Source organism: Lottia gigantea (assembly GCF_000327385.1).
Source record: "Lottia gigantea unplaced genomic scaffold LOTGIsca_24, whole genome shotgun sequence".
Classification (NCBI taxonomy): Eukaryota; Metazoa; Mollusca; class Gastropoda; family Lottiidae; genus Lottia; species Lottia gigantea.
Window position 1 is genome coordinate 1,465,398 of NW_008708707.1, and position 13,884 is coordinate 1,479,281.

At 37.1% G+C, this 13,884-nt stretch overlaps 1 protein-coding gene across 1 annotated transcript; it reads left to right on the top strand.

Moving 5' to 3' along the window:
* Window positions 1-237: 237 nt before the first annotated feature.
* Window positions 238-9,463, top strand: LOTGIDRAFT_160263 (hypothetical protein; the record flags this gene model as incomplete). Its single annotated transcript, XM_009055316.1, has 2 exons — window positions 238-1,401; window positions 9,431-9,463. 2 exons carry the CDS (start codon window positions 238-240, stop codon window positions 9,461-9,463), a joined length of 1,197 nt encoding a protein of 398 aa, XP_009053564.1.
* Window positions 9,464-13,884: the final 4,421 nt, after the last annotated feature.

A 13,884-nucleotide genomic window follows, 5' to 3' on the forward strand; every position in this document is an offset into this window, starting at 1 on the left:
GAAGGCGCTGAAGACGGGAGACAGTAACCTGCTATTTTTCGATTCCACCTGTCGGGGAATTCTTTACCTTTGCTGCCTTCCATATTCGTTGCAATGAGATATAAAAGAACGAGGAATGCGATCTGCTGGTTTTTGTACTGAAAGCACATACAGAAGACGTACCCAAGAAGTACCAGTTTGATTATAACTTATGTAAATATTCTATTTTTATGCTTTCAGGTATGATATATCCCAGCAATGGCCACAGTTAATGATACCGTACCGGAAGACGGACCGATAGACGCAGCACAGTTGCATGCCGTAATCGGAATCCTATCCATTTTCGCCGTTTTCGGAACCATAGGAAATGCTCTTGCTTTTTACGTCTTTTACAATCTGAAGCAGAAGCTTACGTCAACTATCTTTATACTGACTCTCGCTGGAACGGACTTCATTACCTGTCTTGTGACCATACCGTTTACGATTACCTTAGAATCCGTTGAGTTTGTCGTGGACGATGCCGTTTGTAAAATATATCATTTCCTCATTACGACAACGATTCCGTTTTCGGCATTTGTCATGGTTGCTATAGCATTCGATCGATATTTATGCATTTGTCATCCGTTTTTACACGTGATGACCATCCGACGGGCGAAAATTATCGTAGCTTCTCTGAGTGTTCTGTCTCTATCTTTGGGCATCATTGCTTGTATACATTATACCACATGGGTCTTGCAGGATTTGGAAGTTGACGATCTCCTAACCACTTCGAAACCGTTTCTGGATCCAGACGTAACCGTAGAGGATTTTAGTGATAGTAGTAGTGTGGTACATTACTCGTCGTATCCGACTGGTTACACGCATCGCCAGAATTCATCAGCTGCTGCTAGTACGTTAACGTTGTCCGTGAACGTATCAACGACGCCTACGCCAGTGAAAACCATTAAAGCATTCATAGATAAGGGACAATGTCGAACCAACGAGCATGTTATTAACTCCGTGTTCTTTATGGTATATCAGAAGATTTATTCGGCTCTATTTTTAGTCTGTTGTCTCATTGTTTTAGCGCTGTACAGTCTAATTTATCGCTTCGTTATCTCACAACGGGAAAAACGATTACAAATCAAATCCAATAACTGCTGTTGGCCTGTGACAAACACAGAGAACTCTAGTATCGAGTGTGAGCAATCTGAGGCCACGGTGGCTTTGGAACTCAGTCAAACTAACGGTGATAAATTGAAAAATAAATGTGAGAGCACACACGTGGAAAACAACACAGCTAATGGAATCAATTCCAATATGTCCAGAACGCGCTTGGAGAAAATGCGTATGGCGAATATTAAAACGGCTTTTATGTTGTTTATAGTGACTCTTGTTTTTATTATTGCCTTTTTACCCGCCTGGTTAATGGCTCACAAACTGGTAACCTTGAACTTGGTGGTGTTTTATATGTATTTTATATACAACGTGGCAAATCCCTTTATATATGCTTTTTTAAACAACAATTTTAGAGTGGAACTTAAGACCATATTCAAATCCTGTTAAAAATTATTGAGTGACATTTTTTGATACGGCACACGAAGTTTATGGAAGGTAAAGCTACTTTCAGTGTTCGTGTTGGACGGAAAATTTGAGTTACTCACTGATACAGTTCACCAAGTAAATTCGAGTAACTCTCTGATACAGGTCATCATGAGAACAGAAAATTCGAGTAACTCACTGATACAGGTCATCATGTGAACAGAAAATTCGAGTAACTCACTGATACAGGTCATCAAGTGAACAGAAAATTCGAGTTACTCACTGATACAGCTCATCAATTGGACAGAAAATTTGAGTTACTCACTGATACAGCTCAACAAGTTAACAGAAAATTCGAGTTACTCACTGATACAGGTCATCAAGTGAACATAAAATTCGAGTTACTCACTAATACGACACATTCGAGATTTGGACGATAACGCAGTGTTTTCACTGATACAGCTCACCATGTTTATGAATTTGAAAGCAATTTTCCGAAAATTCAAGTTACCCACTAATTCAGTTCACCGTGTTTAAAGAAGTTACAAGACAGTATCACAAGTAGAAAAGATATGCATCTCGGTGTTCGACAAAGAGAGTTAGTTCCAACGCAAGACGTTGAACCGAGCAGAGATCGTCCTTATTAGTGCACTACAACTCAAGCAGTAGAAAAAAACTTACAAAAACACTTATTGCAACCTGAACGCAAGGCAAAATCCATGCGCTCAGGTAGCAAAAGTTCAGCTGGCAAAAATATGATTTGTAGTTTGAACAAGATTTATCAAGGTGTGTCAAATGGACCTCGAAGCAGGGCAGTACAGTAGAGAGCGTGACAAAATCATCAAAACGTTCGTAATGTGTGCAAACTAGAATATTTAACGCCAGAAACTATCCCCTGTTAACAAAATTAGCTTTTTAACATACAAACCTAAAGTTTTGAATAGTGAATTTTTTTTGTATCCTTGCACATCAAAAAACGTTTTCTATTTAGAGTGAACCTAACTATTATCTGCTGGTGTACAAGATACATATAATATTGTGTATTTCATATATATAACAGCTGGCATGTGAATAGATTGTGTTTTTTTTAACTTTCCCCCCAAAAGGGACATAGACATTAATAGAGACATAAACCACCATAGAGACAAAGACCACAAAAGAGACATAGCCAACAATAGAGACATAAACCACAATAGAGACATAGACCACAAAAGAGACATAGCCAACAATAGAGACATAAACGACAATAGAGACAAAGACCACAAAAGAGACATAGCCAACAATAGAGACATAAACGACAATAGAGACATAGACCACAAAAGAGACATAGCCAACAATAGAGACATAAACCACAATAGAGACATAAACCACAATAGAGACAAAGACCACAAAAGAGACATAGCCAACAATAGAGACATAAACCACAATAGAGACATAGACCACAAAAGAGACATAGCCAACAATAGAGACATAAACGACAATAGAGACATAGATCACAAAAGAGACCAATAGAGACATAAACGACAATAGAGACATAGACCACAATAGAAACATACACCATAATAGAGACATAGACCACAATTGAGATATAGACCACAATGGAGAAATAAACCACAATAGAGACACAGACCACAATAGAGACATAGACCACAAGAGAGGCGACAAAGGAGACATACACCACAATTCAGACATACACCACGATAGAAACATACACCACAATAGAAACATACACCACAATGGAGACATGCACCACAATAGAAACATGCACCACAATAGAAACATGCACCACAATAGAAACATGCACCACAATAGAACATGCACCACAATAGAGACATAGCCAACAATAGAGACATAAACCACAATAGAGTCATAGACCACAATAGAAACATGCACCACAATAGAGACATGCACCACAATAGAAACATGCACCACAATAGAAACATAGCCAACAATAGAAACATAAACGCTAATAGAGACATAGACCACAATTGAGACATAAACCACAATGGAGACATGCACCACAATAGAGACATGGACCACAATAGAGACATAGACCACAATAGAGACATACACCACAATAGAGACATAGCCAACAATAGAGACATAAACCACAATAGAGACACAGACCACAATAGAGACACAGACCACAATAGAGACACAGACCACAATAGAGACACAGACCACAATAGAGACATAGACCACAAGAGAGGCGACAAAGGAGACATACACCACAATTCAGACATACACCACGACAGAAACATACACCACAATAGAAACATACACCACAATGGAGACATGCACCACAATAGAGACATGCACCACAATGGAGACATAGCCAACAATAGAAACATAAACGCTAATAGAGACATAGACCACAATTGAGACATAGACCACAATGGAGACATGCACCACAATAGAGACATAGACCACAATAGAGACATACACCATAATAGAGACATAGAACACAATTGAGACATAGACCACAATGGAGACATGCACCACAATAGAGACATAGACCACAATAGAGACATACACCACAATAGAGACATACACCATAATAGAGACATAGACCACAATGGAGACATAGACCACAATAGAAACATAGATATTGAGCCGATCTTTAACAGAATCGTCTAGGCCCATATCGGGATGGGACACTCAAAAATAAGGGAACATAAAGTGTCGAACTTACATGTCCAAGGAATAATATACTCTAAAAAAAGTACGACAACTAACTGCTTTGACATTAATAAATAAAGTCTCAATTCATCTATTATTTCTAATGGAATTATTAAAATTCATGAGACACTGACTGAAGACAGAGAATATTTATATAATAAATTCATTTCCCGTCATTTCCAAGACAACTTTGACGAAGCAGTCTCGACGTGATGGACACTTAACATGGGTGACCACATCTTCACAATGTCAAGGTATAATACGGAGTACGTAACACATTTGGATAATTGGCAAATACAGACAATAAGACGTTTTCGATGGAAATTATACTTTGGTTACCGCATCTTCACAATGTCCAGGTATCACGATCTCCCTCTTATACCGTGACATCATGAGACACTTTTCGTGTATCATTGAAGCTGGTGATTTGATTGGATTATAGATTGTACCTGGGTAAACACATCTTCACAATGTTAAGGTATTACGAACTCCGTCTTATACCTTGACATCATAAGGCATTTGTCTTTTGACCCTAGTTTGCAAACGCAGCGATTTGATTTGAATGTACGCTTCTGCGCGTGTAACTACCAGTTCTTGTCTACTTTGTGAACTCGTGTTTTAATTTACAAAAGAAACTTCATTTAGGTGCTAAATGATGGCAAGGTATAAGACGGAGTTCGTAATAGCTTGGTGTAATGAAGATGAGGTAACCAGTGCTTTATAATCTGTAAATAATGGCAAAGTTTTCAGTAATCATCTGAAAATAATCAAATTTTCTCCAACAGTGTGCTGTCTGACCTCATATGCTACTATTAATCTTTTAATGGCAGTTTTTACTTTATTATACATAGCATTATGTGACTCTTGGAATTATTAAGTAAAAAACTAGCTGATAAAGAACTTGAGTTAAGTAATTTCTACTTAACTTCGCTTGTGTCACTTGGGGACTGGCACAGAAAGTAGGTAACTGCATTTGACACTGAAATTGAAGGAATTGTAAAGAGGTTTTGTGAAATTTAATGTGAATCGAAGGCATTGATAGCATCAAGATTTACCATTCTATTTCTTGTAATTCCACGATAACTAAGCAATTAAAGACGGTACTATCGCAAAATGCTGCTTATAATGGTTTCTGAGGGCAATTGCAATAGTGATATTATCAAATGTTTATAAAAGTACCCAAGCCTTCATTCAATATTTTGAAGACTTTGGCATAGAATTTACAATTGTTAACTTTCGCCGCTACATTGCAAACACACCACGGCTACCGTGTTGGGAATGTACGGTTCGATCGATCCGACTAATCAACTCCAATCAGTGTCAGAACGAATTAAAGTCATTGGCTAAAGAGCAAAAACCAATAGGATAATGACTTTTTTTGAAAAATGGGACGACCTTTGAGTACCGACTTTGAGCAAATGAATGGAATTATCTGATTGGTGAATTTTTATATTTGAATGTGAACTGATTTTAAATTTGGACGAATAGGAAAGGAGGAGCATTACCAGCTTTAAATCCGGTTTAACTAGTAGGCTTAGCACGTTAAAGATCTCTCAACAGTTGAAAACCTAAAAAGAGTAGGCTTATGCCGCTTTCATGGCAATTTTAAAGAACCACAGACGTCCGACTGAAAAATGGGATAGCTGAAAACGATGCTATCAGTGTCCCTGATATACATAAAAACCATTTTACAATCCCTTTAAATGCATCCATCCATGCAGGCATTGCTCTGTGACAAACCAAGCTACAGAATGGCAAATATGCTAGGTCAACGTGACATGAACATTATATGTATAGGCCTACCTTTATTCAAATGTCCACGGGGAGAATCATTATATACTAAAATATATATTCAAGAGTAATTCTATATTGAAAGATAAGAAAATTATACGTAAATCTTCTCTTGGGAATTGATAGCCCCGGAAGATATATCAATCATAAGATAATATGATATATTACACAGTGGCTGACTGCCATAGGGACTGGTTGAACCAAGTCTACAAGCCCCGACCTCTTAGTGGGCCCAAACCCCAGTAAAAGCATTAGCCACAGACTGGAAATCTTGAAAACTTCCAGTAAGTTGAATAACAGGAGGATAGCGGCGTTAGTCTACTCGTTTTCGTTTTAGTACCGGCGAGGATCTTTAACGCGCTCATCCTCTAGGGCACGGAACCTCGGTTTATTGCTCCTTCCGAACGATTATTCCTTATTTCACGTCAGGCCCTTAGTTAGTAAGACGTTACATGACTGACAAGGTAACCCGGGATGAACATTCTTTTGCCATTTGTACACTACAATTAATAGTAAAATTGTCGATGGATCTTTATCGTGCACAGCTGTCCCATCTGAACGATTAGACGTTTTCTTCATCAAGCCAGTTTCTCCGAGCTGGATGACTGCCAAGGGACACACGGGATGATTAATCCATTGCTGAACCTCCAGGCTACCGGTGACTTATTGGTTAATAGTAAAAACAAAACATCTCAAACGTTTTCTTGATTTCAAATTAACATTGAAAAGATAACGAAAGCTTGTGAAAAATCGATACTTGAAGATTTCTAATAAAATAAATTCGGCCCATTTGTTAAAGGATATTAAACCAAATGTTCAAACACGTTTTTAATGTTGCTCAAATACAGCGGAGGAGCCAGGTTTACGTCCGAGGGGGGCGAACTATCTGGAGGTTGCCCGAATTTCTAACCAGGTAATGATATTTTTGCCGGAAAACATGCCTTTGAGGCTGCAAGAGTGGAATCTTGATAAAATGATGAATTGTGGGATATTGAATCCTAAAATAGAGCAATATGACAGTCTTTTTGGTTGCGCTATCCCACAATTCTTTATTGTATAACGATTCGGGTTTTACATGACACGCTTTGATTGGTTTAAAATACTACCATTGGGACATGGCTTTGGTAGAAAACTTGTTAGATTACAATGTAGAAGACAAAAACGATACGTAATTGTAATCTGAATTCAATTAGATTGCGTCTGTCCACACCCTCATTCGCCGTGCAGTGGCGTTTCTGCGGGGGAAAGAAAAGAGGTTACCCGACTTTGGCCCCGTTTTTCAAATTTTGTATTATATTACATAGTGAAAGAATGGCCTGTGCCCCAACCCCCCCACCACCTCCCTTCTCGGGCCCTTAGTTTCCTAGAAATTCCACTTTCTCAACTCCAAACAAAGCGACGACCATTCATTCACTTTACTTTTTTGATAACCTAATGCCCAAATGCGTTTCCCTACAAAAAGTCCACTATATAACGTTCCCCAGACTCGTTAATTATGTCTACAGCGGATATGATTTGCTATTATTCTTAAACTAAAATCTAATTTTCTTTGAAAAAAATCCTAATGTGTTACATTTGTTCATGTTTTTTTTATCTAAAAGTCTAAGAGTTAAAAAAAGCTATTCACAGTTGAAGTTTAACAGTCCATTAGATTAGAATCACAGATTTCTTTTCATCTATCCAAAGGTTTTGCTTTCAATTCAAATCTTCAAAACGTAACAGGCTTGTGTCGCCTGTAGAAAACATATTTACATCTCTTTTAAGAAGGCCGTCTTTCCAGATATCAAATCAGAATTTGTGAAAAGCCAAAGGGTAATAGCCAAGTGATAGAACTCCAATGAAACGGCTTCTATTGACTTGAGTTATTGAACGTACAATGTGAAAGATGATGGAACAATGTTGCATTAAACTTGCCACACTAGAAACGTTAATAGCATCAAGAGCATATATTCATCCGTTGTACTTACCAGGTGCCACTAAAGAATAGAATCTTTATATAAGACGATATAATCATTAAACTAAATGAATATTGAAACATTTTTCAAAAAATATAATAGCCTAAAAAAATGATTTTATTTATATAAGTAGAGTAAAGGCAAGAACGATCAGGGTTGAGGGCCCGGGGAACTAAGGAAGCCCAATGGTACGAGGACCTTGAGGTGTTCAGTCCGCTTCTGAAATGGGGTGCGATTTGTTCGGTTGAATTTATGAACGCGACTAGGTTTTCTATAGGATTTCATTCATTGATATGATTATTGACAAATACTTAATGAAATACGTGATTGATACAATAGCACGATATCAGTATGTCTTGGAGCCTTAGGATAATCTTTTATGCTGCGGGCACACGAACAGTCTTTGTCGCCTATTTTTGTCGCCGATGCGAATTATGAGTAAAATCTCACGTGTGCCCGATAAGAGTACCGCATTGCCTACAGGATATATAATATTAAACCAGTTTGATATTTGTCGCCGATTGTTGCATCGTCTGCAAGAGAGTATCATCATCCAATCAGATTGATTTTCCTTTCAATTGCATGATCCACACGTGATTATCGACAAAGTGGAAAACGGCCGACTGAAGATTTGTTGTCTCCTCGTGTGGTTTTAGCCAGTCGGTCGGTCGAACTCTTGACAAGACTTTAGTCTGTGACAAAATATCGTCCACAATATGACTGTTCGCTTGCCCGCAGATTTAGGACCATGATCTTCAAATAAAAATTTAAGGGTACTACTTTCACAGAATAAGGTTTAAGCTTTTGACGCAAGCCATTCTGAATTTATTTCAAAAATATGGTTTTCGTTTGTAAATGCTACAATGTCTCTGCTGTGGTTTTGAAATATCTTGGATAATTTTTTAAAAATCACTCTATTTCGAGTTATTAAAATATAATAAAAATATTATGTAAATAATCTTCAGAAGTACTAAAAATGTACGAAAACCATATAATTACCAAACGAGGAATTTCACTATTATTTATTTCGTTCACACGTTTATCCCATTCCTGAAAATTGGGGTATCCGAAAGTTGTACGTCACCATCCAGAAAATACGCGGCGCAATAATTTTATATTCAGTCCTTAACTGTTCTTCAAAAAGGAGAGTCTCTTAAAAACATTTGGATTTGAAGGCTGTGATCACTATTACTGATTAGCTTAGATAAAACGTCCCCGTTTCCGATACCAAAGTACTATTGGCAGCAGAAAGTGCCACATTTCGAATTTGCATAATATGGAACTTAGATTTCAATCAAGGGGAAATAACTTTAAATGAGTGTACATTTTCAGACAACATCCATTATACCAATCGCAGAAGCAACGTGAAGCACTTCTTCTATCTTCAAAACGACAGGATATAATACTTGTCTGAACGTTAGTGATTTACAAAAGCTAAACTTATCTTTCCTTGAAGTTCGGTTCCCTTATTTTCATTTACATCTATATATATTCCATTATTATAGGTGTACAAGTTTGTCTCAGAAGTCAATAATTAGCTCTTAAATAGCTAATTACGAGGGGAATCCAATGATCGAGCGGTCACTTAATAAAGATTATCAGGTCTCACAATTTCCATAAGGGAGGTAACTCTATGTGTGCCTTTTCAAAGCCGAATATTACCAAAACAGCCAAATACCAACCGAACATTTTAAAATTTCAATGGTTATGTTTCCAAAAAGACGATGTTTTTTTTATTTTTCTAAATACACAGTGTATTTAGATACATTATTTCAAACTTTGTTAAGTGTTTTAGAGAGTTATATTAGGTTCATTCTTAGCCTAAGATTATATTCTTGCAGTAGGTCAAGATAGCAAAAAAAATACATGGTCTTTTCTTCTTTCTAAATAGTTTTAATAAAGATGTGATGTAAGGGAGATAATTCTTATTGTTCTTATAGCGCTCGGTAACGTACAGGGTCATTTAATGAAAGTTCCTGTTTACCAGTACTATTTCCTGATTCTGATAGTTCAAACATCATACAGATTGTTACAATGCCGCGTGATTCTGATAGTTCAAACATCAATGGCTGGTCGTTTGGGACTACAAAAGTTTGTTAACAAAGCCGATTAAATCTTCGTACAGAATGGATTTTCCAATATTGTTTGTGGTCAAAGTTTTTAATGATCTGCCAGGAATTAGGATTGCTTCCCTTGAATCACCAATTCTGTATTGTTGATTTTGCGCAAAATGGGTTAATGCAGAGCAGTGTGCAACAAGGGAAATTTTGCTAAGTCATAATAAAGAACAAAGAAAAAAAGGACCTGAATTTTTTTGAGTACCACATACAATATAATACAAAAAATACTTCGATGAGTATGGACGTGTTTAAATAAAAATAGTTTGATAAAACTAGGAAATACGGTCTTGGTTCTTAGAAGACCCCAATTATTCTAAATATCGATATAGGTAGATTTTTAATGAAAGGCTGCAACACACTTCAAAAGACCATAGTCTAGTCAACGTAATAATAGAAATAGATAATTTCGTTGTATATCATCAAAATATGCAGTGCGAAGCAACGATGAACAAAATTAACAATGGAAATTTCTGAAAACAAGGGCGAAAAACCTGTGCAATTAGATATTTTAAGTGCGAAAAGGAACGATGCTTTTTGCTGACGAAGGGCATTGTAAAATCGGCATGTTGAATTAGTGCAAGCGTTTTATGCCTATATCACGTCGTTAAGGCACTTGACGGCAGGTTTTGAAAATTATAAAACGCTTAATGTTAGTGGAATTGCAAGAACAAAAGACGTTTGACTGAAAATTGAATGATTTATACCAATGCTATCAGTGATACAGATACACATAATTTTTTTTTAGAAAACATCTTCACAAGAGCTTCGCAAGTATCTTTCAGCCCAATAGCAACCGAGAGCACAATCCTAGACTGATATATCTGTGAACTAAAGGTCCTGTTATTTTGAAGCTTGTACACACATCCACTTTAAGAGCACCCCGACATATGAGCATGTACCAGATATATATAAAACATAACAAATATTATGCCATTCGACTACCAATCAACAAGAATTACCATGTTCAGAACGAGTTTGGAAGAATGAAGGAGATCGAGTAACTCACGCCACACCATCCAGGGCCGAGTTTAACCGCCATGTCATTCGACCTGACCAGATCTAAAGAATTATCAGCGACCAGACCAACAACACAGAATCATCCAATTTAAACCAATCCAACTACCAACTACTTCGGCTACCAAAAACTACCTGGTCTGCGATATCAGCATCCGCCAACCATGCATACCAGCCAAGAGCACTCTCCTAGACAGGTATACTTGGAATTAAAGGAGACATGATAATCTTCTTGTTATCTGAAGCTTGTACACACATCCACAGTTTAAAAGCACGTCGACAGAGGAGCACGTTTCAGCTTTATAAAGTATCTACAGAACATAATCAAATAACAACCAAGAGCACGAAAAAAAGTTCCATACATCAAAGATAAGATTATTTGATAACATTGAAAAGACAACGTTATAAGTAAGTTTTATTTACATTTCTCACAAAGTAATCAAATGAAACAGAAATATATCTGAGTTAATTTTTCTAATACCATTAGATCGTGACAATGGAAAGATCAAGAGTCACGCTGCAACAAGATGACGTTACCATTAATTCGAACCAAACTTGATTTGGTCTTTGTTAATTCAACAAATGATAGTAATCCTAACTCGGGCTTGTATTTTAGATATAACTACTATGGAGAGGTTATGGTAATACAGATATCACATATTTCTTCTTCCGTTTTAGATCTGGCAGTGGCGTTTCTGTTAATCATTGGCGGTTGAGGGAGAATATGGGGGAAGGGGTGGCGGAGAATGGGATTAATGCCCTAGGTTAAATGATAAGGAATTTGAATGTAGGGTGCAGTCAGACCAGCTGCAAATCCACCCTCTTCCGTTGGGGTTGCTCGGGGTTGACGTTGAAAAGCCTTTGGTTGGGGCAATGACCGAAACCCTGTGTGCTACAGATGTCCGAATTAAAGAACCGTTGGAAGTTGGATCCAGATCCGTAGCTACAGGAGGCCTTCAAGGGGGGGGGGGGGGGACCTTAGTCTTTGACTTTTCCAAACATAAAATATAAAGTCGACTTTCTCGAAACTCTGAAAAAAGAGACAAATTCCATCACTGCAACTTAACACCATACATCATTGCCCCCCAAGATATATAACTTGCCCCTCCAAAATCTGGCTACATGCATGTCCTGGAAAAAACAAACAGTAGTCATTCGTTCTTCAAGTGCAGAAATGTAAGTCATAAGAATCTATTTTATTTCATTTCGAATAAACCAGTAACACCATCAAGAGCTTAAGATGACAAAATATTGACAACATCATTAAATTTTGTCTTCATCACAATTAGATAATGTGCTGCTTGAACGGTGCATTAAAATTCCTCCAATTTGCCAATGAATAAAACCGAAACGAATTGCAATATTTGACACTAATAACAAGTGAAGCTCATTCAATGACAAGACATCAAATCGGGTTTGGCGACACACGCAATAGGATTGACAGGAGTTAAATTGGTGACAGAATGTTCCATTCCTTATTTTGGAAATTTTCCGGAACGCATTAAACTGTTTTTTTGTCCTCTGAATAAAAAATCAAAATCAGGATTAATTTGTGTTTATAAGTACACGAAACATGAACGTCAATGGTTAAAATAGAATCGAAGCATCTGACCTCATTTAAAAGTGTAATGTTTATAGTAAGTGCAGTTAGACGAATGCGAATGCTTTACTAACTGCGATGGAATGTAACGCCATACTTTTGGCAACTAATGATCTTGTGTAAATGTAGTGCACAATTGCGAATTGCAATCTGATTGAGTGTACCACTTCTATGGTTCCTGTAATTCCAGATTATTCCACTATTTCTGATAATGCTGGGTATCGCCAATCATGCAACGATACACTACGTATCGCGATACAAGGGTCACGATACAATACATATCGCGATATGGGGTAATGGAATAGAAATTAACATTTTATCTTCAATTTCTATATATATTAATTTATAACTTTATAACTGTAATTCCAACAACGCAGGATTACAGATTACTATCAGGGACCATCGACATCGGGTGTCATAATGCAAAAAGGTATGTCTTCACGATACAAGAAAAGCTCATGGAAATTCATTCCAGAAATACTTTACCAGATGACAACTTCCAAGTCTATTTTAGTCAAATGGCTTTTACGATGTGGGCGATCACAGAAATACGTGCACGACAGGCATCGGATGTAAAACCATCAGCAAAGAACCTTTTGGCATTGATCTTTCCCGAATTATCCGTAACCGACATGACTTAATTAAGGTTACAAGAATTTCACACGTCGACCAAGATTAGAACTCACGACTACCATTTGATCGACGTAACTTAAGCAAATGACATCATGTAAAGTTTCAATGCTCTAACCGACTGTGCCATAAGACCCCTCCGAAAGCTGTAAGAGCCCCTGGTGAACACGCGACATCCAGATTAGCTCGTGAGAATTCTTTCAGATTTTCCGAGCGAATATTGACGACATTCTGTAAAAATTTTAATGTGGAGAGATCAAAGGAAGAAGAAATAAGTTAGAGAAGATGATTGAAATTAAATGAGAATTTTACTGGTAGTTTATTTCCTATGAAAATGAAGTATCGTGTACTATTTGTTTAACATAAAGAATCCAATACGGTGAATGACTTCTAATACGGAATTGAAGCAATGATATTGATTAAAAGAGACGAAACAAGACGCATTAAGTCAGAATTTTATTGGCAAAAATATCAAATTATCATTGAAGGTGATTCGATAGCAGTGAACAAAGTTGGTCAAACGGTGCACACGATTTAAGCAATATCCTACAACCTTTATTCACGACATGTTTCGGCTTACACTTTCTTTAGATTG